This window comes from Rhinolophus ferrumequinum, chromosome 18 (assembly GCF_004115265.2).
Source record: "Rhinolophus ferrumequinum isolate MPI-CBG mRhiFer1 chromosome 18, mRhiFer1_v1.p, whole genome shotgun sequence".
Classification (NCBI taxonomy): domain Eukaryota; kingdom Metazoa; phylum Chordata; class Mammalia; order Chiroptera; family Rhinolophidae; genus Rhinolophus; species Rhinolophus ferrumequinum.
Genome location: NC_046301.1, coordinates 51559 through 79176, shown reverse-complemented (window position 1 = coordinate 79176; position 27618 = coordinate 51559). Strand labels below are relative to the sequence as shown.

Genomic DNA, 27618 nt, shown 5'->3' with positions numbered 1-27618 from the left:
CCATGCCTCCTGTGTCTGCTTCTTGTGACCCTTTCTCTCCCCGACTTCTGAGTGTCTACACTCAGCTGGGCTTCTCTGCCTCCATGTTCCCCGGGATGACCTCGGCCACCTACGAAGGACCCTAAACCTATACCCAGACCTGTTCCCTGAGCTGCAGACATATATCCCATCACCTGCTTTCTTCTTCATTCCAATTTCTCATAAGCACCTCAAATGTAATTTTCCAACCCTACTCTTAATTTCCTCCCCTTGCCCAAACCTGTTCTTCCAACATGTCGTAATGTCGAAAACCAAGAAGTTGTTGTCACACTTCTGTAGATTTGGCCAGTAGGAAGAAAGACAATGAACCCAAATAGATTTAGACATTTTTTATTACTTACATAGATAGCAAAAGCAAGGTCAGCATGGAGCAGCTTCCTGTATCCCTGGTCCCCAGGAGGGCACTGAACCAGGGGCCAGTAACAGAGGTCAGAGGGTGCAGCCACCACTCAACTCTGAACGGCTGAGGTGGGGACCAGCGAAGTGGGTGAGAAATTGCCATGTGGCAGCCTTCTGCAAGATAGGAGGCAGGTGACAAAGGGCGTGTGACAGCTCCTCCAGGACTGCCGTATCGTGTCACGTCCCAGGGAGCAGCACAGGCCTTTCTGTCACGCCTGGGGCCCGACTCTGACTGTGTGTCCCTGTGAACGTGGGCGGTCACCAGGGTGCCATGCTGGACGCGTTCCCAGTCACCCGGCTCCACCCATCTTTTGTCCCCCTGTCTATCTAACCCATTAGGAAATCGCGTTGGTTCTACCTCTCTGCATTCCTACAGCACCGTCACCCCGAGCCACACCAGGTGCAATCGGGAGCCCCGCGCCCCCTCCTGCTCTCCACCCCATTCTCTTCCAAGCAGTACGGGGAGTTTTCAAGGAAGCAGATGTGCTCACTGTGTCCTCTAGCTGAGAAACGGCACTGGCCTCCCCTCACCCTGGACCATGGCCTGCAGGCCCCTCCTTCCATCACCTCACCCTACTCTGCCTCCCCCGGCCTCTCCCTGCACACACACACTGTCTGAGCTGGCTGCCTCCTACTCAACAGCCCTGTCTCAGCACAGGGGCCATCTCCTCAGAGAAGACTCTCTCGGCCTATAAGAAGCATTCATTGGTCCCTAGCTCCCCTCGGTCCGGTCATCTGGCATATTTCCTAATTGTAATCTGTGATTTTCTTATTTGTCTGTTTACTGGTTATTGTCTGTCTCTCTCATCAGAATGTAAGCAAAAGAGCAGAAACTTTTATGTCTTTTCACGGCTATGTCCCTAATACACTACCAGACACAGTAGATTCTCCAGTAGCTGCTGAATGAATGTTACTTCTAGTGTGTTTATAAACACACAAAGAAAATTAATGTCCTTTTTTTAGCAGTTAAAACTCAAACAATTACAAGTTTAGTTCCAGACTGCTTTCCTAATTCACTCCTATTTCTCTTCATAGCAGATTTAGTAAAATAATTACATCAGGAGTCAGAATTTTTACGGAGTACAAGTAATAATCAAATAATTTAGTTTTTAATTGTAAAAATGTGTTTATTCACAATCCTTGAGAAGTTACCATTCCTTCAAAAATTTCGCTATGAACAAAATTCCAAAAAAAATTATAATAGTAGCTTATGCCAAACCAAAAATATACATCCGATGTATACAAACTGTAAAAAGCATACCACAGGCAATGTGAATATAGGGTCCCTTTACAATATTTCCAATGGCGTAGCTACAACTTAAATTACGGAAAGACGGAAATGTAGCATTACCTAATATGCTCACATATTTAAAGTGTCGGATTTAGTTCTATGAGATAAAAAGAGATGAAGCTATAGATGTCATGGCCTCGCAGGTCAAATATTGAAAGGACCACAGGATTCTTTGTTTTTTCTAGTACAGCGGCAAGAACTTTAAATTACTATTTATATCTGGACCTTCCTATATTTTTGAGAACATGCACTGTCATTGTTGCAAGAGATAGAAAAGAAAAAAGTACTACATAAAAATCAAGAGTTTGCTTACTAAAATCATAATCCTCAGCAAAATCAAGATAAGCAGTTAGGAAATGTCGTATATCCTTGGCCTTTTAAATCAATACGTCGACTTTAGAGAAAAGAAGAGCTCACTGTACGTCACAAAATGTAGTTTTATATGTTGATACACTTAGTTCTGTCCCATTACTGCCTTGTATTACAAGGCAAAGGAAAGCTTAAGAAAATCAACGGACCTTTCATACCAGAAAGGATTTTATTTACTTTGAAATACCCGTATTATCTTTTTTAGGTTTTCCTTTCTTACTGAATCATGCACAGAGGATGTTCTGTGTGAAATCCTTCTAAGACCAGTCGTTGGAAATATAAAATATAAAAACAAATGACACCTAGAAATTTAATATATGAAGTAACTTAAAGCCAATATTCAGGTATAGTGGCATATAAGAGGAAGTATATTTCCCTTCCTCAGTATTAGTTTTGATTACCAACTTTAAGGTCCAAACTCTGAAAGCTCATTTTATCATATGACACCCTCTGTTTCAGCCTGAACCGACATTATCATACTAGGATATGCAGTAAGTATGGGAAGAAAATGATGCTTCAGCATTTCTCTTGGGTCATCTAGTCACATTCACCGTGCTTCCTGCTAGGTAATCACACTGAAATAAGCAGAGGAATCAGGAAAGGGACACTGCTCTAAATCTGAAACGCGCAGGCCCCTGCTGCCCTCCACACCTGCTGAGCACTGACACAAACGCCTTCCTGGTTTCATAGGTAGCTACGGAAATAAGCTTACGAAAACACACAAAGTAAAATTTAAAAAGCTATGCTAAAAATGAAAATCTAGAAATAGTAAACAGGAATGCTATAGAGAAAAGATAAATTTAGTTGATAACATGACAGAACCATCCAATTGCTTTTGAAGAACAGAAGGTAGATGATGAAATTGCACTTAATTCTGAAGCGAGTCAGATACAGCCTATCATCCCGATGCCCTTCTAACGAGCGTTTAAACACAGGTTACTCCCTGCCTCTTACAGAAAGGCTCAGCACGACGCTCCATACATTCGAGGTGGCCCTGACCGCTGTCACAACGGCGGGGCAGCTCAGGCCATCGCACCGCTTCTGCCGGCGTCGGCGGGCTGCTTCAGGCCGGAGTCAGGCAGCTCCAGCACAGGATTGACGAAGCCCGAGTACTCGGAGTTGCCGTTGCCGTCCACCTCGGCGCTCACGAAGTCGTTCTCCCACTCCAGCCCGTTGGAGTCGTCGGAGGCGGACGCAGCGTTACTCACCGGCTTCCGGCCGCCGCCGCCCGTGAGCGCGGCCCGCAGAATGTCCTCCTCCGTTTTCGAGCGCTCTCGCATCGGAAGCATTCGGTTCATTCCTGTCATTGGGCAGTTATTAAACACCTCATGAAAATTAAAAGGATGTATTAAAAGCCTTCCCAGTTTCACAATATAGTTCTTCTTTAGCAATCAGACTTGATTTGTGCACTAACTTAGTCCTACGGAGGCCTTTTGGAGGGTAACTGCTGGGGCCTAAGCCTCGAGTGTGCCTTCGATAAAACAGACATTAATACTCAACAAAGGACGGCTTGAGTGCAACACTGATCATCTAATAAGATGAAATTTCTGAAGAGCCATAAATAAAACAGTGGTTGGCGGACCTCAACTGCTGTCAGTCTCACACGCCAAATCCCCGGAGCTCAGATGACAGCTTCCTTTACCAGAGGTGACAGTAACGCTAATGATTACAACACACACTGTTCCTGCTCTGAGGAGCTTCCAGTTAATGCTCACCCATGTTAACTGATTTAATCCCCAACATCTCTGCAATTACGTTCCCTGCATTCGTTACGCTGCATCCTACAGTCAGGAAATCGGGGCAGAAAGAGGCACGTGACCAGCACAGGTCACGGGCTCTGGACGTGTTGGGCGTTCATTCGGGCAGCAAAGCCCAGGCCCCTCCTATTCTGACTCCACGACCGCAAAGCAGGGGACTGACAAGCTATCCAGGTCTCATTCTGAGCAGAAAGAATTGGTACACTGAATGTACCAAAAATCTTGGAAGAAAAAAACCAATGTCATTTTATTGGCTGAAGGGAGGACAGAAATCAGAATCTGTAAGTGTAGAATTAACATGGTGATAGAATTAAAATCTAGAAATAGAAAAGAGGTTAAGCATATTTCCGCCTGCATCATGGTTGTCACTCCCGAAAACTCATGGAGACTCAGCACAACAGAGCAGGCAGTTCTGATAGACAAGATAAAAATATGAGCTGGATACTAATGCAATTTTGAGGATTTGCATTTGATTAAGTAACACTCTGTCTAAAGGAAGCTGGGCTGTACACTGACCCACCAGCAGGTTTCTAGCGGGCTGTCTTCCACCTGGCTGGTTAACTGTCTATTACTGACTTGAACAGGACCTGGAAAGCCCTGTTACCTACAAATCTGATTAGCGTAGAGCGTTGATGACAGAATCAGGAATTAAAAGGTCTGAAAGGCTTTAGATCAAATTGAACAAGATGCTAAAATAAAAATAAATTTAAAGTTTGCTGACTGGAATCCAAATGTGCAACAATAGAAACACAGGACTGGGGAAACTGTTTAGCTGAGAAGACTTACCAATCTTTGGTAAAATTATTCAAGTCCTCCATATATCGGTTTCTTTACTGATAAAACAAATAGCTTGACCAGGGAATATCTAAGACCCATTCTATCTCAAAATTCTATAAAAATTTTAATGCTTATTATTTTTCTTAAAGTCCTATCCATTCTTCCTTGTTGGACTATTTATTTCTTAAAATGATAATGAAACCTTGGGACTTATTCAGCAAGAGAGCCTTTTTAAAAAAATCCACACTTCAGTTATCATTTTTGAGTACTGACTATGTGCAACACCTGGTATGTAAATTTTATTTAACCCTCACAGCGTTTACGCATTCATGTGTTTCAATACTTACTGAACACCTATTATGCGCCAGGCACTAAACCAGACCACACCAGTCAATAAATCACCCTTCAAAGCAGTTTTATTATGTGAACGAACCAGCTCAGAGAGATTAAGAAATCTACCTAAAGCACTGCAGCTAGGAAGGCATGCCAGCTAAAGTCAAACTCATGCCTGTGCTACAGCTTTTGTACTACCAAAGAAACTAACAAATTGCTGATTTACAATGAACGGAGGTGATTAACTGTTGGCTTTCGCTTGCCCACAAGGGGTTAGTAAATTCTTCTTACTGAGTAATCTCAGAATTGATGGGCTGGATTAGAAAACCCTTAAAATGAGAAATAAACATTTGTTTTCTAAGTCTTAAGAAAGGTTAAAAATTAAGCAACTTTCTAAACAATTTATCAACAAATCACTAGTACAATAAAAGTTCAATAAATTTTTATACTGATTTTTCAAAACCTTGTATTCATTTCAGTTTAAATAAAGTAAAATACCAAGCTGATTTCTATAAATTAACACAGGTTAAACTTTTTCAGGAAAAACTGTGTCCATAAAGTACCTTCTTCATCTTCCCACTCTAGGTCTAAGGAGGTGCTGTCATCATTTCCACTGGTTGATTTAGTTTTGGTCATTAAATCACAACTGCTTTCTGTATTTGGTGTCAAGACTGTGGCATCTGATGAGAGTCCTAGAATATACACCAAATATAATTAAATGTGGTCATCTGACTCTTCACCACAATCATTTGTTTTGCAATAATTGTCGCTTTTCAAATATTATTATCCCTTTTAATGTCACAAGAAACAATGATTGAAAGCATTAAGTTGGTAAGTTTAAGAATTGTATAAAGGGCTTTTTTCCCTTTCTTTTTATATTTTTGCCATCCAGCAGCACACTAACCATGCAAATTTAAATGAATTATAAACTTTTCTAATACGATGAACTCTAGGTAATATTTTTAATAGTCAATTAAAAAGGAGGGGGGCAAAAAACAAATGAAAAGATAAAAATGAAAAGCAGTCTATCTCTTCAAAAGGAACCACAACCATGCTTCCATTACTGAGAAGAATAGTAGTTCCGACTTTTGAAATGTGGAGAAAAACATGTTTAATTTTATAAATCAATTTGTAATCATTAAAATAACTGCACTTTTGTACTACTTTCTCCCGCCTTCCCTTTTTCTGGGAGGAGAGGTGGAGTCCGAGCAGAAGTGGGAAAGTCCTTGGCTCCCTACAATGAACCTATAGAAATAGCCTGAGACTGTTCTTTCCTCCAACTCCTTTTTAAAAGCAGAGCTGCGATTGTACGACGGGACTGGAACCGGCCTGTTGGCACAACATTGAGCGAGGGCTGTGGGAACAGAGCTGGGGTCTCCGATGATCATGCTCGATGTGTCATCGAGTCACCTTAAACTACACACATAATACTTTACAATTAGACTTACTACTACTGCGAAACACTTCATACTGTGACTTCATATTCCTCAAACAAGATTCAAAGTCGTCTTCTGGTCCTGGACTGTAATAAAAGTGAAATATTTTTTAAAAATATCCACAGCAGACGTAACATGATGCATACTTAAGCTAATGATCCATTTTTGCTTGAAGGTCTATCCCACAAAAATTCATAATTACTGTACAATCAGAATAACTGAATGAAAATAGGTCTTAATCTTCTTGATGTGGCAATAAATTGGAAATAGTAAGATTTTGGTAAATCCTAATGCCAAGTGTCCAATGCTAAGTCGTAAAGTCCAACTGTACAATTTGCAGTAATGAAGCATGGACGAGGTTGTTTGAATGCATAGGAAACAGTCATGGAAATGTGACATAAAAATATGTCTTCCAAGAAATGATCACACATAAACTCTGCTGTAAGCCAAGAGAGGGGCTAAGGAAAACACCAATAACCGAGACAGAAATAATTTCTCCAGAGGCATTCGGTGTACTATTGCATCATTTCCTATACAGAAGATGTGACCACTCTCAAAAAATGCAATAAAGTCAATTTAAACAAATGACGATCGCTTGCCAACACAAAGAAAGCTGATGTTCTCAGAATCCCCACAAGGCAGTGTCTTTGAGAAGCAGTAATTTTTCAGGGAGCACAAAACACACATACTCATGGAGTACGTATACGAACGTGCAGAAGGCACTGGTTCTCTGGGAATAACGTGTTCAGCCACAAAGCGCATATGTCTGCCACGCACCTTTGATACTCGCCACCGTTGGGGGGACGGCTTTGCTGCACAGCTCTCTGTCTTTCCTGCTGTGAAAATGAAATGCAAGACAAAATCACACTGTACATTATATTTGTTAGAGCTGTCCATGCTTTCTAGTTTCTAAAGAAAACATAAGAAGGTACTCTGTGAAAGTCTTTTTCTTTAAATTCACTGCTGTTCATCTCTGCATTCTCTTACTCCTGGGTAGGAGTTCTCTCAGTTTATCAGTGTAGAATCCGTAAGTGGTCAGAATAATCAGTGTTTTAAAAAATAACTTTAAAAACTGATACACACACACACACACACACACACACACACACACCATTCTCATTGCACGTAGGACTTCCAGCAGCCGTAGGATGAGGGGCAAGAATGGCATAGTTAAAACAGTGCCTGAAGGTCTGTTCAGGGTGAAGTGAGCAGCACAGCTCTAGAGACTTGGCAGACGTGTGGCTCTGACAGTTATCAGCTGTGTGTCCCTGGCATGTCCTTTACTTTGTTTCTTCATCTGTAAATTTGAGACTGTAACACCGCCCTACATACTCATAGTGATATTGTGAAAATCAAATTAATTTGCATGTATCTGTATATCTTTTGTGTGTTGTATAGGGTATAGACTGCTATGTGTTCCTGTGTCAATATTTAGTCAGAGAAAACTCAGACAACCCAAATAGATGCTGTATATGAAGTGCTTTCAGTCCTTAAAGGTGAGCAGTAGAGAACAGATTATAGTGAAAAGAGTTGTCTAAATTAAACCAGAAAAATTCTTTTACTTCTAGTAGAAGGTGAGTTAATGTTTAAACTTCCCCACTACTTAGTACTAAAAAACAAAACACTGCCCACGAAACCTAATTACTCTGCTGAAACACACACATGCACATACACACATCCCCGAGAGTGAGAGACAGAACTCACACAGCAGTATGACAGACACGATTTCTCGGTTTCTCTAAGGCACAGACAGTAATTACGTGTGACCGGGTCTCCGCACGGCAACGGCAGCGGCCCCTACAGGCAACGTGTGGAGCAAGACGCTGAGGCCACTGGCTGAGTGGCACTCCCTGGGCCTGAGTTCTGGCTCTGCCGTTTACTGGCTGCAGTCTCCAGCAAGCACTTCCCATTTCTGTCCCTGGTCTCCCTGTCTGTTAGACGGGGACTATAAACAATCCTGTCTGCTAGGACAGGACTAAACAGGTAAAACATGGAAACCACTGTGAACAGTCCCTGACACTTAGCCGCGGCTCCACAGGAGCTTGCTACTGAGGGCTGCCTGGCTTTCCGGTAAGGCTGCGACATTATCAGCACTTGGCAGGATATTAGATCGGTTACCTTCTCCAACAACATGCCAACGGTATCTCAAGACCCAAAGACACAAGAATGAAGTGAGAAACAGACATTCCTATGGGGCAAAACAGCGCAGCGTCCCAGTTCTAGGAAGTATGAGAAAGTCTAGCAATTCAAGGACTTATTTTTTTTTTTTTAAACCCTCACAGAAATAAAGTAAAAAAAGCTGGTTTGGTACCATTTCCGTCTAAGAGTGTACTGATTCTTCCAAAAGAATACAGGATTTTAGAAAACTAAAGCTAAGAGTATTCACGACCGAGCATAGAATCTGATGCCATTTCCAGCTGTTAAAAGTTCAGCCCACTTGCCTTTAAGTCCCTAAAAATAAGGGCATAGCTACATTTGCGGTTGAACAAGAAACTCTGACTGAGGGGGAAAAGTCCCAACAGGGATTTGTCAGAGAGACTCAGAAGAAAGGCAGCCTGACACACGCTGGGTCTCTTCCCCTCACCTCTGAGAGCTTTCGGCGCTTTGCAGCCCTGGCTGCTTCACGCTGGGCAGCGTATAAAGCTTCTTCTTCTAGTCTTAACTTCTCTTCTCGTAAGGCTAACTGGACATGAACAAAACAGTAAGGGTTAACAAAAACCAGAACCTGTCTAACTGCTCTAAAACAAAAGGTTCCTATTTATAAAATAAAAAATAAATTATTAACAACTGATCTCTCTATAAATAGAATTAAATTTTTGTGAGTTCTCGTTTCAATTGCTCCTTTTCAAAATAACTCAAATGGTATCAAACATATCACAGAATTCTCCAGAAGCTGAAATTGTGAGGTAGTAGCATCTAATTCGCATAAACACAAAACTATTTCTTTTTTAGATTATGCAGTGATCTCAAGTCTCCACCATTGTTCCAACCCTGCCACCAGACTAGTGTCATGGCTCTGACCCTCCCAAGTCCAAGGTCTGTAAACCTAAGGCTGATCAAATGCCCACCCACCAAAGTGAAGTATGTTTTCACAAAGTTCCACATCTCCTGAATTGTATTACTATCATGTTGTTCAGAAATTACTTTCAAATTGAAGTTCTTACAATTCATAAGAGCATACAAACTGCTTTAGTGATATCCTAGTGCATTTCAAGTAAAACTTAAGCATCAAATTTCAACACAATTTTTTTCCTTAGCCTAATATTATTACCTATTATAGATTACCTATTGTAATTACAGTCTAGCCGTGAACACATTAAAATAAATACAACATTTATGACTGTTAGAAGTACTTGGCTCACTAAAAACAAATAAATCGAGACAAACAAAAGGACTTTAAAAAACCCATTAATTGTGAAACAGTAATTTTTCAAAGTTGGTTTTAAACACAAAGGTGCATGTATCCCGCCAGAGCCCTACTTGTGAATTAAGACAGGATTTTTAGGATAATGTATTCTATTTATTTTTGGCAGTATGCTTTCTGATAAATTAAACCAAACAAAAACAAACTATAGTAGACTGAAATTCTTGTTCTAACTTTTAAATACCTTTCATTTGTATATACCTATAGGTCCAATGGCTTCGATGGCAATATATTAAATAATGACAACTTTCCCCTATAAACAGATGCTTTATAATATACATGTAAGTGACAGAAAAGACTATTTACCTCTCTTTGAATTTTCATATCAAGATCCTTCTGCTTTTCAGCAATAGAATCATAATGCCTCTCTCTTAGGTCAACAATTTCTTCCTCAGTAAGAGGCCTACAGAGAAAAATGAGGGAGAAAAAGAAACAAACAAAACAAAAAAAACTTCTGATGAGCCTGAGTCCAAATAAAACCAGTGAAATTCTGAATTTTTACTATAAAAGATGTATTAAAGCAATGTGACGGCTATCACTGCGTTAGAAGAAAGGGCATGCATTCGAACACGTGTCTCAGCAGAGAGCTGGGGAAGGCGGCTCGTCATCCAGGCATTTTGCTGCACTGCGCCACCTTGAGGAAATGTGAACTCCGTTTACCTTCGCGGTAGCTCTGCCTTGGCCTCTGGCCCCTCCCAAGACGTGCACCTTAACACACACCAGGAGCCCTCCCCCCCTCACTCCTGGCCTCACTGCACCCCCACAGCGTGACACCACGCAGGCCCGAGCTATTTTCTCACTAACATGCTCACCTTCTCGCACGCCCATCCTTGTGCCTCAGTCACCCAGTTTCCTCACTCTGACCATGGCCCATGCCCAGGGCTGCTAGAGAAAATCCGCCATGGATGCGGCCCTCAGCTCCCAGCAGTGACCTTTTCCATTCACAGGCGGAACTCCCTCTCATACCCTACCCCAACCTTCAACATCTTCACAGAATCCTTAAGTTCCTTATACAAACTCTTCTCCCATACGTCAATTTCCCTCCCCTTTGAGAAACAGGGAGTACCAACCACCAATTCCTTCAAATTCCTGCCAAATTCTCACCTAAGTCTACCCTCTAAAGAGATGGCATTCCTTCCCTGCTCCACTGATACTCTTCATTCACCCACTACTGGCTTCACCCCACCCCATTCCAAAGAGTTCTCTGTGGCACTGCTCCGCCAATTAGTACTTCACTTCATCTTTAGCCTACTCTTTTTGTCTGGATTCCCCTCGTTTCCGTGTGAAGGAAGGAGGGAAGACAGGAAAGAAGAAAGGAAGAAGGAAAGCCCTTCTTTCTACCTATCTCTAGGAACTGCTCCTTTCTCATTTTCATTTCAGCCAAAATTCCAGAAATTAAATGTGCTACAGCACATCTTGCACTTACTAGTGTCAGGCTCTCTCCTTTGTGCTTCACACATATTAACTGATTTTAATACAACGACCTTAGAAAGTAGCGATAGAAATTATACATATGAGGGAAATGAGGCAAAGACAGATTAAGTCATATGGTCTGCGGCAGAGCTACAATTTGAACCCTAGTAGTCCAGCCCCTTACTCGTAACTACTGTGCTTCTCTTACGTCTCTCCCCTCACCTCCCATCTTCTCATCAACTCAGAGCATCTACTATTTCTAGCAAAGGGCATCCATGGCTTCTATGGTGCCGAGTACAATACGGCATTTTTAAGTCCTACCCTTCGGTCCATGTGGCAGTGTTGACTTTCCTGCATCCCACCGTGGGCGCATCTGTCTCCACCTCCTCCCTGGGCTTTCCACGTTCTCCTGGGTCTTTTCACCCACTCCGTCTTGCTGTCTTCAGACTCCTCTTCCCATGTCTGCCTAGTCAGCCCTCAGACCACTGCGCGCTCTGTGCCCCAGCCAGCCAGCCCCTCCTCCTGTCCCCAGGCCTCTGGCAGATGTTGATAACTACCATAAGGTAATGTATAAGGTAATGTCTCTCACTGCTGTTCCTCTAGCCCTGACTTCCACCTAGGACTTTTGTGGGGTTTTTTTGAGGTATAACTTGCATAAAATAAAATACAAATTTTAAGTGTGCAGTTCATTAAGTTTTGACAACTGTGTACCCTTCACAAGGTTCCCCTGTGCCTCTTTCCAGACAAGTCTCCCATTGTATTCATTCAATTTCTTCTGTGCAGAAGGCTCTCCCTGTCTGGACAGCTACCACTAACCAACCATTCAAGGGTTGGCCCAGGTGCCATCTCCTTAAAGAAGCCTACGTGGACATATCTCCCTTACATCGTGGGCAAAAGGGTCTCCTCTGGGTTTTCCTAGCATGTTTTATATCTGCTGTTTAATCACTTTTCCTGCCTCCTGTTGAAATTAGTCACCTCCAGGAACTACCTCCCAGACCAGTGTATTCTTTCTTCTGATGTAGAGAACATGTCAGATTTTATAATCATGCCCAGCAGTGCCTGGCTACATGCTAGTTGCTTCATAAATGTTTGCTAAACTAAAAAGGTAATAAAATACACATTGAAAATGTGAAACAATATATGTTAAGTATTCACTTAAAAAGAGAGTAAAGAACTCTTTTTTGAGTTAAAGATAGATGGTCCTTTTTCAAGCAGACAGCTCATGTAATTTTAAAAGAACATAAAGAGGTTGCTTAAATAGATTAGAGTATCAAGGTTCTAATTATTATGGAAAGGTAACGACAGAGCCTGGATTCTCGGAGAGCTTCTGCAGTTCAAACAGAAATTACTTAAAAGACAAAAACAGAACAAAACAAAATCTTACCTGTGACTGCTTCCTGGGCTTTCCCCCTGTACAAAAATTAATTAAACAATTAAAAATTTTCATTAGCTGAATATTATTTCAGTCAAGCCAATCAAAATTGTATCTAATCAAAAATATTTTCCATTTATCTATTTTTATCATAGTAAACAAGCTTCATTATTAGAAGTGTTTAAACTAAAAGCTTTAAAATTTTACTATTTTGCAAAGGCAAAATTTAGTTTAGCATCTACTTAATTATATAACAACCAATTGCTGGACATGCTTCTTCTAACATGCGTTTCTTCTACACCAAGGGAACTCTGGGGTCAGAACGGTAGCAGACAACACAGCTCCTGTGCCCTCAAGGCTCACAGCTGTCCTCACTGTCACGACTCTGTCTCTGCACATTCCCCGTGAGCTAAAAGGTGTTTGTAAGTTCAGAAGCAAAGTTCCGTGCAGCTCTGCGCTCACTCAGACTTGCACAGAGCAGCCAAAACCCTGACCTGCCTGTGCGTTCACTCCCTGCTGAGCAGACTGCGATGCTGTTGCTTCCTGTTCAGCTCTCAGACTGTGTCTTCTTCCCAGTCTATTTCATGCCATTGTTTGCATTTTTGTGCTTTTACTGGTGCTTTCACTGTTTAAAATGACCCCCACGCAGAGTGTGCAGTGCTGTCTATTGTCGATAAACACAGCAGAGCTGTGGCGGGCCTCATGGAGAGAAGGCCATGGGTCAGACACATTTCATTCCAGCAGGAATTCCGGCCAGTTCAAGGTAAATGAGTCAATAATACATATTAAAATAAGGTGTCAAATAGAAACATAAGGCAAGGTTATGTACTGGTTAACAGATAACCAGAAGCGTGCAGGAACCTAACTCTTACCTCCCTGGGGAATGTTCCAGCACTGAATAAGCATCAGCCACTCAGAACGTAACTTCTGGGAACAATGAGAATCAATGCCTTTGCTTCCTTTCACAGGACATGAAACTACCTATAGTCTTTTCCTCCAAAGCAAACCAGAAATAATTTCAAGACTGGCTTGTGTTTATGCATCTTTCTTATATAATTAAGCTATTCACATCTGACAGTCAAAACATATGCCTAAATGACAGCAACTAAAATTCCAAATGAATTTAGAAAATAACACTACAAAACAGTTCAACCAAACCAAACACAAAATACGACACGAGAGAGAAAAAGATGGTTAGCAAAAACAAAAACAACCGAACAGAAAGCACCTTAGGCAAACATACAGAACCATAAATTCTTTTAACAAGCAGTAGGATCTTGGGATGAACTATACTGAAAGTTGCAAGACCTCTTATGATAAATGATTTATTTATCATTTGTCAGAAACTTTTAAAATATCATGTTAAGTGTTGGCTTACGTTGTTTAAAAAAAAATACATGGAGATTAAAGGGACCCTTGAAAAGGGAAAGAAGCTAGGCTCTCTGAACCATTAAAGTATTTGGAAGAAATTTTACTGGGAAAACAAAGGCTAAGGTAGTTTCCCAAATATGTTCTATCAGATGGTAATAATATGTATCGCTATTTAGAAAAAGGATTTAGACCCAAACTGAATTTGGGAAATGCTGAGTTGAACAAGTTTAAGTGATTTTCTTCTCAGAACCAATCTACGTTCTGAGACTAACTAGTATTCTGCACCCACTGGGAAGTATTGGGCTAAGGAAGAATTTAAATTTGGTATATTTTTCTCTTTTCTTAGAAAACAAAAGTGAAAAAAGGGTCAGAGCTTACAGTGTTCTTCCAGTCTAACTCATTTTTAGAGATGTGGAATGTAGGCCTAAGGAGGTAAAGTAATTTGCACAAACTCAAAAATTATTTTAGTGAAGTTGAAAATACCACAAACTAAAACTCTTCTAACTATACCAGTACATAAGAAATAGACACCACATTTTACTAATCCTAAAAGGTACTTTTAAAAAAATTTTTAGTATTTTTGTACTTAGGATGCATTTTAAAATTGATTGAGTTGTAAATGACAGGAAATGCAAAAATTCAACCAAAAATAACTGATAAAAAAGATAATAGCTAAAGTCAGAAACTGACTGTAGAATGCACACGTGTAAATTTCACCCACAGAAATTATGGTTACAGAATGGGTCTGCTCTGGATTGCTGAGGGATTTTACCTACCTATGGCAAGAGCTTAGAAATATCCCTTTTTAAAGTTCCTTGAGTTCAAAACAATGCTTTAAAAACCTGTTTTGTGTACCAGATATATATAATATACATAACTGATACAAATTAAACTACACATGTAATGTTACGTATGTTTTATAGTAGTACATTATAAATTATGTGCTGATAACAATTAGCAACAGAAGGAGAAAATAAGGAACTAAAAAATAAAAAGTAAAAATAAAAACCAAAAAATAAAAAGTCTAAAATAAAATGAAGTAAATGCTACTTAAAAAATAATTAATTGTTGAACTAATTAGATGAGAAATGAGAACCATATGAATTTTGCACTTGTATGGAAATACTTACTTCATCACTTTCTACTAGATTCTCAAACTGAAAGAACAAGAAAGTAAGTGTTAGAAGAGATACCTGTCTAAGGTACATATTCCACGAAAAATTGTCACTTTTTCACCCAAAAATAATGCACCTTTATTATTTGTAAGATACTTGTATCAAGAGCCTTTGTATACATCAGTTCATTTGATATATTCAACAATCCCACAAGATAGCCAAGACATCTTTTTATGACATTATATAAAATAAAAAGAATTACAGCAATCTTCTACTTAAAGCAGAAACTCATAAACAAAACTTTCACCTGACCTTTCAAAATTCATGGAGATGTTTTAAACCCATACTGCCAGAATTTTCTACGAGTTCAGAATAAATAATTTAATGTCATAAAAAGGAAAATTACACAAAAAATAGGGCCTGAAAATACACCCAAACAAGAATTTTTCTTAGAATGTTTATATTTATTTATCTACTCATTCACGCAACTATTTACTGAAAAATCTACTAGGTCGTAGTCATTACTCTCAGTATAATGTCTTTCTAGAGATAGGAATGTAAATAATTTTATCATAATGAGATGAATGCCATGTCAAATCATCTAAGAAAAGTGATTACTAGTATTATACTATTAAAATAGTTGTATTTTAAATAACCACTTGAAAGAAATAAAAAAATGTTTTCTTGTTAATATAGTTTTGAATCTAAAGATTCAGAAAACAATAAACTCAAAAGGTTTAGAAAACACAGGAATCTTAAGGGATCACTTAAAACCTTAAAATTATTATCTTGAACTTACTCTTTTGTATTGGCTTGTGATTTAAAAAAAAAAATAATTTCTGGTTTATTTGCTTCCTTATTTAATAAAGAAGGCAGGAAAGGTGCGGACGGGTGGCTCAGTTGGTTAGAGCGCGAACTATGGGTAATGGGGCTGCCGGTTTGATTCCCACCTGGGCCAGCGAGCTGCGCCCTCCGCAATTAGACTGAAGTCAATGTGCTGCTGCTCTCCCGGGGGGTGGCCAGATGGCTCAGTTGGTTGGAGTGCCGGCTCTCAACCACAAGGTTGCCGGTTAGACTCCTCCACTCCTGGAAGGGATGGTGGGCTGCGCCCCCTGTAACTAACAAGGGCAACTGGACCTGGAGCTGAGATGTGCCCTCCACAACTGAGATTGAAAGGACAACTCCTTGACTTGGAGAAGTCCCGGAAGTACACACTGTTCCCCAATAAAGTCCTGTTCCCCTTCCCCAGTAAAAAAATAAATACAAAAAAATAAAAAATAAAAAAATAAAGAAGGCAGGACAGTACAATATTCAGGCTTTGGCAGTTTGGGGCTGGAATGTAAGTTCTGCCACTTCCAGGCTGTGTGATCCAGCCCAGCTTCTTCCCGTGTGTAGGCCTCTGCCCCTCATCCATGAAATAGGAAGACCGCCACCATTCACTAGGATTGTGGCAAGAATTCTGTGCGATGACATCATAACGCACATGGTACAGGGCTGGTCTCCAGGAGGGACTGAGACAACAGCGGATTCTGTTCTTGTGTTTTACATACAGCGAAAAAGTGACTCAGGCGATTCTACTGGGAGCAACTTTCAAATCAACTGCCTGCCGCGATTCGGCTTCTGGTCAGCCTCTTTGGGGGCAGGCGACCATGTGCCTCGAGAATCACTGCCTTACTGAGCCATGACCTCTGACAGGAACACACCTTGTCCCTGAGTTGTGCAGCGTGGGGAGAAAATGCAATAGCCACTTCTTAAGTAGAAATAGCAATTCTATTCGAACAGATGGTCCGCTTCTACAAACTTCTCCCCACGCCCCCTCCCACACCCCAAATTGGCCCCTCTCCATGGCATCAATGACACTGCCATATAAACAGTGCTTCCTAAATCTGGGCCCAGATCCTTCTCCCTTAATAAAAACAAGTGCCCCTAAGGTACTGTTATCCAGTCAGACCCATGCCTGTACTCACCTCTATAGTTAAATGTTCACCTCTTGAGCACGTCCTAAAGTACTTGGATCTTGGAAGACAACCAGAAAAACAACTTTAAAATCACATTTCATGCTAAAACTGAATTAACATACTGGGATAAAAACATTTCCTCAAGAGCAACTTTAAATTCCTTAACAGATAGTACCTTACATTTATAAAGAGGACCCACCAAATTGGTCTAAGAATAGAAATAGTCCAGATTTTTAAACTCAGGAGTGTTTAGTCAACCAATATTTCTCTACTAGTACTAATATTTACTAAACCTGCAATAATAAGTTCATTGTCCTATATTTACTACATAGACAGAATACAAATAAATTTAAAAATATATCCATCTCCCACCTCTGGGGGAAAAATCAGTATAATTAATTAGGAAGCTATTATTACTGACAGGAGACTGCTGTGCACCTCTGACAGTTATAAGAAACAAGAAAAAAGGGTATGAGTCCGGGAACTACACACAACACATAAAAATACCTCCAACAGTACAGATTTAGCCCTAACAGCTCCTCTTAGTAAAGCAGTCCTTCTCACATGTAACAATCATCTTGTTAAAACTGAAGATGACCGCGCTGCCCCCGCAGGTGGTATTGTAACTGTTCTGCTCACTACTTTGTTCATCCTTAGAGCTTGTTACCTGTTAGTGCAAGTCCCCTTCTTCAAAATTTGTAGGCCATTTTTGGTCCTTTCCATACAAATTGCTAGAATCAGCTTGTCAAGTTCTAGAAAAATCCCACTAGTATTTTAATTGGAATCACACTGAATTCAGAACTTTCTATCCTTAAACATGGTATTATCCTCCATTTATTTAGTTATTTTTGTTTTTAAATATTATTTTGGTCTTATATATGTATTACTGATTTATTCCTAGTTTCTTATATTTTTCATTGGTAACATAGAAGGTAATTTATAAAATATGCATTATCTGTTTGATGCTGGTATATTTTATACAAATTTTAATATTTAATACAATTAAGTTTTGATACAAATATTACCATTTCACATTGACAGAATGGGGAAAATATCTGACAATACCAAGTGTTGGGAAGTGGAACAATGAAAACCTACTGTTTGTGAAAGTATAAACTGGTGTAATTATTTTGAACAGTTTGACATCTAGTAAATTTGAAGCAGTGCATGAGCTATGACCCAGCAATTCTGGCCCTTGGCATATGTCTCTGAAGAATCTCTTGCACACTGGGACAAAGAGACATCCATAAGAATGTTAACTGAAGTCCAAACTAATCTAAATGCTCATCAACAGGAGGAGGGATAATTAATTATGGCCCAGTCACACAATGAAACCCTACCCAGCAGGAAAAAAGAATGAATGAGCCATAGCTACATGTGTGAAAAGAGGAATTCTGAATGAATCCTTCGGTTGAGAATGACTGCCCTAAATCAAAGACTTAATCAATCAGTGTTTACTGTATTTAGAGTGACGATAGGGGAATAAGAACACCATTCTTTCCTTCAACTTGGAGGAGTAAACTTGGGTCTGCATAAGAAGCTGAGCCTGCCAGTGCCAGGAGCCGTGTGAATCTGAGAGGAGCGGGAGGGGATAAATGCATACAGAGGAATGAATGCAGGAAGAACGTGCACAATTAAATTGGCAGCAAGGCAAGAAATGATGGGAGCCTGGATGAGAGTGGTGTCCGAGAGAGAAACACATTAAAGAACATTTAGAAGACAAGTCATGTGGTGTGGGGATGGACTGGAAAGTGAGATGGTGGGGAGGCGCCTCCGAACCCCAAGGAGGATGGGCTGGGAGAGCAGCAGGAGTCAAGAATGCAGGTGCAAGACAAAAGTAAATGCGGCAAATCCAACACATAACACACATCAGGGGTGAGAAGAATAAGGGACAAGTGATGGGAGACACTGGAAGAGCCCCCTAAGAACACACCAGTATCACATCAAATAGAGCTGAGCTGTGACAGAAATCGTTCAAGTCACATGATATGTACACAACTCTCATGAATATGTACACTCCCTGGAGGGAAGGGGGAGGTGAGAAATGATTTGGCCAACAGCCCACCCATCTATCCAAGGGCATGTACACAGTACATGCAGGTGTATTACAACGAAAGCTGAGCTGCTGAAACAAAGAGGCTTCAAGAACAAAGAGTCAAAGAAAACAGAAGCCTACCTTCCCTGTTTCTGAAGAGTCTAGAGTTCCCCCAAAGTCATCCATGGACACTCCTTATATAAATACGCCTTATGTCCCCGAGAGCTGCTTGTAAATGAAGTAGAGAGAGTTTCTGTGACCTGTTCTGCTTCTGAAGAAGTGGGCTCAAACATGCAATGGACACTCGCGAGGTAGGAAAGGCAGGCCGTCACACTTTGAATGATGGTGGCATGTCAAGGAATTTGGAAGAGTTTGAGAGTAATGTGGTACAAAAGTGGAGATCTTGCATATTTATTTATTTATCAAGGCAGATATCAAGACAACCTTTTATTAAGGGCAGTATCAGTCTCATCAAGAATAGGCTGAAAAGGCAGGTTTTCACGCTTCTACATGTTCTTTTGCGTAGCAGGTAAAAACTCTTACACCAAAGTGACAAGTAAAAATAACTAACAAGTTCTCACAAATCCGACATCGGTATTGTTCCTTTTCTTCATATTCTCCTATGTAGTATCTGCTAAAGTAGTAAAATCTTTCCCTCTATCTTCTGTTTGACATTGTAAATAAATGATGAAGAACCATAGTAAACTGTTCCAAAGTCTATTAAAAATTAAAAGCGTCCCAAGACTCTTTTTTTCTGAACATTAGGTTACAAATCAGATTCCTGGCAAAAAGTATTACAATCAAGATGATGAACACATAGTTTTTCAATTATTATCAAATACTTCAATGGAGGTTTAACCATTCCAAGCCCATCAACAGATTTTCCATGTACAGGTAGCACCGACGTAGGTCTTAATAATAACGTAATGATATTTACTGTGTAATAAGTCCCTCCCTAGTGAAGGCAAATTTAGAAACAATGGGTGTTCAGAAATTTATTTTATGTATTGGAAGAGTAGAGACCAATCTTCCTCCTAAACATGAAGACAGAAAACATGGCTTAAACAAAAGTCACTGCCCTTTAATCAGAAGCCTGATTTAGAGGAAAATAATAACTCGAAGGGCATCTGATACTGTGGGCCACCCTGTTCTTTGAGAAACTGCTGTCACTTACATGTTTATGACACTGAGCCTTCTAATTCCTCCTTCCCTGGGTTACTGAATGAGAGACATAGCTATGTATTTAAAGTACAAAAGTGAATAAAAATTGACCCATGTCCCCCAGAGGCTTACATTCTAACAGGGTACACTCACAGGAGAATTAAGAAGTACCATGGTCTGAGAAGGATGTGTTCAAACGAGGGGCACCAAAAATCAGCCTGAGGAGGAGGAATTAGCCGGCTCCGCAAGTAGTAAAAAGGAATGTTTCAAGGAACAGCAGGTATCAAGGCAAGGGAAAAGGAAAAAATGAAAATATATTGAAGAAGCCATACTCACTCATTCTGTCAACAAGTATTTACTGAACATCTTCTATGTACGAGGCATGTATCTTGAAGCTGGGTGTTCCACAGAAAGCAAAACAGGCATGGACTCCTTCCTTCCTTTACACTGAGCACAGGAGACAAGCATGAATCAAATAATCGCAGGGCCTGGTGTACGAGGCCTGACAATTAAGTTCGCAAACTCATCCTAGAAAAAGTGCTCCATGCCTCATTGCTGAATATCACTCTGGTCACCTTCAAAAGACTCCCCTTGGGAAGCTATGCACCGACACCTGCACCTAGTCCACCTAGCAACTTTGGAACTCTTTTTCTGGAATGGCCATCAGAGCTGTCATCATATTACCCTTGATGTCCTGAATGTCATCCAAATATCTTCCTTTCAACATTTCCTTTAACTTTGGGTAAAGAAAGAAGTCACTGGGGGCCAGATCAGGTGAGTAGGGAGGGTGTTCCAATACAGTTATTTGTTTACTGGCTAAAAAATCCCTCATAGACAGTGCCGTGTGAGCTGGTGCATTGTCGTGATGAATTGCTGGCGAAAAGTTCAGGTCGTCTAACTTTTTCACGCAGCCTTTTCAGCACTTCCAAATAGAAAACTTGGTTAACTGTTTGTTCAGTTGTCACAAATTCATAATGAATAATCTCTCTGATATCAAAAAAGGTTAGCAACATCGTTGCTACAAGTTTGTGAACTTAATCGTCAGACCTCGTAATTAAACCTCAGGAAGTGCTCAGAAGGAAGAAGGTTCCAGGATGGTGGGAGGACTCATCTCCTACAGGAGACCATTTGGGAAGACTTCTGTAGAAAATAACCCTGGAGCTGGCATCTAAAGATGAGTAAGTAGGAGTCATCTAAGTGAAAAGGGGAGAAATGGATTCAGGGAAGAGTGTGACACCGATGAGGATTTAAAAGGTAGGCAAGGAATAGGTAATACAAGGCTTTGAAAACTACATTAAAGATTTAAGTCTCTATTATTGTAAAGCACTACTGAATTTAAGCTGTGTCTGTATCACAGACCTGCATTTGAGATCACTTTGACTCCAGAATGCAGGATAAACTGAAAAAGCTCAGGAACAGACGTGGGCAGACTAGTTGGTACTCTGTCTACTCAGTCAACAAATATTTATTGAGTGCCTACTATGTGGCAAGTTCACTGTTGGGGCACTGGATATATAGGAATAACCAAATCCAAGTCCCCGACCTTATGGAATCGATACTCTATTAAGGAGGGAACAGACAACAGACAAATGAACAAACAGTCTACAAAGTCGTGGAGCGGCAAGTGCTATGAAGGAAAGTGGTGTCAGAGAATGATGAGAAAGAGCGCTATCCTCATACAGGGAACTGAGAACTGAGGCAAGAAATGACCACAGCCTGGACTAGGGCAGCAGTAGAGAGAACTGGGGAGGCTGAAAATCTATTTAGGAGGTACAAAAAAATCTGGTTTGGGGGATGGACTAGAAAAGCAGGATGATAGGGAGTAGTGTCAAATGCTCCTAGGCTAGTGGCTATATGTTTGCTAGTCTTTAAGGAGCATATAACAGGAGACATGTATGACTCCAACACGGAATGACCAGGGTGAAGAGAATGAATACTCAAAGGAGACAGGGAAGATACATGCATTCGAGTCCACTACCCAGGGGGTAGATGCAAAGTACAGTGAGTGTGAAATCACAGGAGACAGGAAGGAGTCAAGAGCACCCAGTGCTGCTACAAGGGCAAGTACAGGAAGGATTAGTACTACCCACTGGAATTTGATGGCTGTTTTGATATTATCACTATAGGAGTAAGAAGGGGAGCAGTAAGAGTAAATGTTAGATTGCCTTGAAGACTGAGTGAGAAGGAAAGGAAAGAAGATAAAGACTAGACAATTCTTTAAGTTTTAAAAGGGAAAAGACAGAAGACAGGGTAATAGCTAGATGGAGATGTGGGAGTCTAAGTAAGGTGTTGTGTTCTTTTTGGTTTTCAGATTAGAGAGGCACACACTCCAGCTCAAAAGGGTAACTGTATGGCGAGGACTGACGGTTCTGTATTAAGGCAGCGAGGGTGTAGAGGTTAGAAAGACGTACAGGCCACTCCCTGGGTATATGCCACAGGGATTGATAACCTGGATTTGGAGCGCAGTGAAAGGGAAGCGTTTAATACTCAGGCTCACAGCTGCAGTCACAGTTGACCACCCACAAGGTAGGGCACAAAGTAGCAGGAATGGGGGGCTTTTAAAAAGAGAAAAAAGGAGGAAAGGGCTATGAAAAGAAAGATGAGCTCAGTTTTACAATCTGAGGTAATGTCTGATATCCAAGTGGAAATACTCAGTAAGCAGGTATTTCTGAGCTCAGGACGGGATTACTGGGCTTATTAGTTAGCAGGTAGCAGGTAACGCCATGTGTTTGCAAGACATCACCAAGGGCAAGTACATTAAAGAAGGAAAATACGTCAAAGAACAGAGTGAGGCTCAGAACACAGACCTGGGAGCCTCTAAGGTGTAACACAGAATGTGCAGGAAATCCACATCCATTTAAGCCCACTACTGCTAAGTTTGTCTTTTAGAATTTCAAGAGAAATATCTGACATTTGTATATTATTCAAACCTGGTAAAATGCAGAAAACCAAACTGAATCTCTCAATAATGACACTGCTGATTACTATATCTTAGCAATCTACATTATAGTAAAATATTTTTGAAATTTTCTCTGGTTTTCTATACAGTCTCTTTCAAAAAAAAAAAAAAGTAAGTCCACAGAAAATTGGTAGCATGTGTGTTTAATTGTGTGAGTGAGTAGTGTTTTTGCCAAAGTTAAGAAATTATCCTCAGACCAAAAGGAAAAAAGAAAAATAAGAAAAAAACACTGTTTTCTAGATCTTACAAGTTCATAAACAATATTCTCTGGCTATGCATCCAACAAACATGAGAGACAGACAGTGGAGCGAGATAAGATAAAACACAGTCCCCACCTTCAGGAGCTCTAAGTCGGTACCATGGTCTACAGCAGGGCTCAGCAAACGATGGCCCTGTATGTAAAGTCTTGGTCTGTACGTAAAGTCTTACTGGAACAGTCATGCAGGACTGTACACACTGTCAATGGCTGCTTTGGTGCTAAAACGTGCAACCCTGAGTAGCTGCAACAGAGACTTTACGGGCCTGCAGTCTAAAGTGTTATCTGACCCTGCACAAAGAATGTTCACCAATCCCTGATATAGAGCAGATTTAAACCTGGAGAAAATAGTATTTACTCGGGGAGGTAACATTGTCTCAGGAGGCTGAAGCATGTTTCAAAGGGAAGCTAAGTAACAGTTAAGGATAAGCGAAAACTTACCAAGACAGGAAGAGAACCACCATACACAAAGGTGGTCGAGCAACAGGGCCGAGCCCAGCCTAGCTGGTGCGGAGGGTATGGAGGGCAAGAATGGCGCTGACTGCCCCCTGCCCCTTCTCTATGCTGCCAAACTCATGCTCAGCAAGTAAAACCTACAATTCTAATGAAACAATCTGAGGAAAACATAATCACGGTGCTAAAACAGATTAAGGTACAATTATCCTGTCAGGAGTTTAAACTTGATACAACCCTCAACTGGAAGGTTATCATTTATCAAAAAAGTTAAAGTACTAAGGTTTAGGAATGACTTAAGTTTTTTGAAATTAGAGTAGATTCAATGTTTTCCTTGTAATGTTATTCTCACTGATTTGTATGACATGATTTTCTGAATGAAAGAACAAAGATTACACTGTTTACCCAAATGCAGAACTGCACCTAATCCTGCCGACATGAACAGACATCACGTTGCACATTTGAACACCCTGCGACTCATCAGCTGTCACAGAAGGAAAAAAGGCTGGGGAGCAGAGCGTTCGAAGTCATTCGGCAAGGGGATGGCATAACCCAGGGTGGGTGTCGGAAAGCCTCACGACGAGTGACAGGAAGGGAGATGCACTGGAGTGTGAGTCCCAGCACGGAGAGCAGTGGAGAAGCGGCGCCCCGCAATTTGGAAGACAATGTGTGGGGCTTCAGAGGTAAGGAGAAAGGAAACAGGCTCAGTGTGTATTAAGGAGAGATTAAGCAGCTGTCAGAGAGGTGGAGGACTCTGCAGTGAGTAGTCAGAGACTGTGAATGAACTCACTAAGGGAACTAGGGAGTGTGGCAGAAGAAATCTGGGAGGAAGAAGATGCGCTATTTACATATTTATTGGAACACAGACATAAGATATGTTAGACAGGCTGACTGAGGAGACTTGGTACCCCCAAGTGCATCTCTTCAGGAGGCAACTGAAAATATAGCGCTGAACCTTTGAAAAGAGGTCTGCTCAGACGACATGACATCTGCACGTGGTGGATGAAATTTCTTCATGATCAGGTACACATGTGAAGGGAACTAAACAAAGAAGAGAAGAGACAGAGCAAAATTCCTAATTTAATAGGCAGATAGGATAAGAGTGTCCAGGACAGGAACAAGAAAATACGATAAAAGTGATGCTGCAGAGGTCAAGTGCACAGTATTACAAAAGAATAGCTTCTCACACAGACTAGAGCTAAGTTGTTGACATATATGCATAGATGTTCCAGTGACAAAGTCCAAAACGATGCACTGAGAGATAACAGCAACCAAATCTGTATCTAGAGAATAAGGCCCAGAAGCCACCAGTGGTTCCAGTAAAGATCCTGAAGCCAGAGGGGCCCGGGCGGCAATCCCAGCTCGGCCATCTTGGGCAAGTTAAACTTTTCAAGCTTCAGTTTTCAACCTGCAATGTATGTAACAGTACTTAGCTTCCTAACAGGGTTGCAGAGAGGAATAAACGAGGTAAGGTGGAGTACTTAGAACAGTGCCTAGCACATGGGAAGTAGTCGAATGTTCGTAGCTATCATTAGTATCATTTTTACTAGGAAAGAAAACAGCGAATCCTCGTAAATTATTGCCTGAAAGCAACTTTGCTCCTAGAGCCCACATGGCCAAAACACGATCCTACCTCTATGTAAAACTACAGTACATAGTGGAATCGCATAGTGGAATACAGTACATGTGTGGAATTACATGGTAAGATTAAAATGGGAATTAAGATAAAACAAATATAACTGGGTCTTCAGTTTGAGAAAGAAAAGGAGGAAAAGAACACACTAAGTATCTATACAAACTCTTCTAGTACGGCCCAGGTTCACAGGAAGGTTGGCCAGCAGGTGGAGCCGTGGGGAACGTGCTGGTAGGCAAAACCCACACTGAAGGAGGATGACTCACTAAGATGTCTAAATTTTATTACTTAAAGATATTTAACTCCCTCTGCTTAGTTACCAAATAGCTTTATTAGTAGTAAGGTTTCCGACATATCTCAACACTGACATTGATATTTTGACTAGATGACACCGGACTCTGGATCATACAGGCCCTTGTGGTATCTAGCTTTAATCTGCCTGAGAAAGTCCAGGGTTCTTCTACCTGTGCTCACTACAGTGACAAACATAACTCATATCAAGTTTTTGTGATTACTCCTAAATTTTTTTGCCCTTATATGAACTATTAGTTAACTGTCTAGACCCAGAGCTGAAAGAAAATCAAAACTATTAGTTAAAAAAAAAAAGCAACTAAAATGAGAGGTAAGGTTTAACATTATTCTGTAAATACAAAGTACTATATCCACTTATCTCTGCACGTTTACTAGACGCTCCTGAAATAATATTAAAAATAATGCAAAATAGTAAGTTAATCAGAAGATTCAAGTAAGGGAACCGTCCAAACCTATGTTTATGGAATAAAAGAAACAGGACTAATATCACCATTGCACGATTTTAGATGACAATGTCCACAACCCACAAACTCTCAACAGCGCTACTCTGCTCATGGTATTTTGTCCACTGTTACGCTTTTATGTCATACCACAGATAATCAACCTTAGCTGCACTGTATTAGAGAGGTGACCCGTGCCTGATGAACGAAGGAATCATGTTTCATAAGTACTTCATCACCAGAAGATCCAAATTATAAATCACTTGGCTTCAATTTGTTTATGCCAAACATCTCATTACCTAATAATGTTGGTTACACGGGACAGAGCCTGAAAACTTAGCAATCTGTTCCAGAAAGTGCAAAATAGTCTCATTTCTTACACAAAGTGGCTCGGCTCAGATTTCCAAGTCTAAGTTTGATTTCCTGGGAGATATTTAACAACAAGGCTAATTTCAAAGGACTTTGTTCTAATCTCTTCAACATCCTATGAAATAAACACACAAATGCAATGATCATGACATTCTATTATTCCATGGATCGTGTGAGTAGAAAAACCTGGGTACGTATATCCCAGTTTGAATGAAGAGAAGTGAGGTCCAAACAACTGTGATTTCGCTGGTGCTACAGGGCTGAGGGTAGCAACCGGGGTCTGGCATTTCTTTCGAAATGGCAGAAAAGTGAAAAGGCTCCACACGCGCCTCTTGTTACCAGGAATCCGAATGACCACTGGAAACCCACAGATTCGGCAAGTCTTTGGACACAGCAGAGCTACTCAGTGTCTGGACTCTCGCTGAGCTCCAGCATCGAACTCACTTCTACTGGAAACCCCCCAGTAGAAACAAATTTTCCAAGCCAGACTGTCACCTGCTCCTTCGGCGCCAAAGAGGATCAAACGGGAGCTGCTACCTTTGGCATCACCCGCAGGCTCCACGCGGGGTGTGTCCGGGTGGCTGTGGAGCCGGTTCCACTGCCCACTCGTGGGAGGCCCTGCTCCCTGGGGCACGCCCCCGGCGCTGTCCTCGCGCCCGCGCCCGCGCCGGTCCAGGCGCGACCCCCGCTCGCCAGCTCTTTCCCTGGAAGCCCTCCGACTCCGGCCTCCGCGACCACCACCCGCCCGACGCCGCGAGGCCGCCTCCAGCCGCCGGGGCCTCGGGCGCACCGGCGGCTCCCCCCGGGGCTTACCCTCCGCCGCGCTGCAGCCGCCCCGCTTCCCTGCGGAGGCGCCCGAAGCACTGCGTCCAGCAGCAGTTCCCCATCGCATGCCGCCCGGCGCCGCCGCTCCTCCGCCTCCTCCCGCTCCAGGCCCAGGCCCAGG

At 41.3% G+C, this 27618-nt stretch overlaps 1 protein-coding gene across 3 annotated transcripts; it reads right to left on the bottom strand.

The window, feature by feature from the left end:
• Positions 1-315: 315 nt before the first annotated feature.
• AP1AR (adaptor related protein complex 1 associated regulatory protein) lies at positions 316-27618 on the bottom strand. 3 transcript variants are annotated; one of them, XM_033133792.1, is made up of 10 exons: positions 27486-27618; positions 17064-17112; positions 15112-15138; positions 12623-12648; positions 10132-10228; positions 8986-9084; positions 7179-7234; positions 6414-6487; positions 5529-5657; positions 317-3398 (listed from the first exon to the last, which is right to left on the bottom strand). In XM_033133792.1, the coding sequence occupies exons 1-10, from the start codon at positions 27557-27559 to the stop codon at positions 3121-3123; spliced, it is 909 nt and encodes a 302-aa protein (XP_032989683.1). In that variant the 5' UTR covers positions 27560-27618; the 3' UTR covers positions 317-3120. The 3 variants fall into 3 exon arrangements, with proteins under 3 accessions (XP_032989684.1, XP_032989683.1, XP_032989682.1); XM_033133791.1 differs by having other exon boundaries at positions 318-3398; positions 7179-7237; XM_033133793.1 differs by lacking the exon at positions 8986-9084 and having other exon boundaries at positions 316-3398; positions 7179-7237.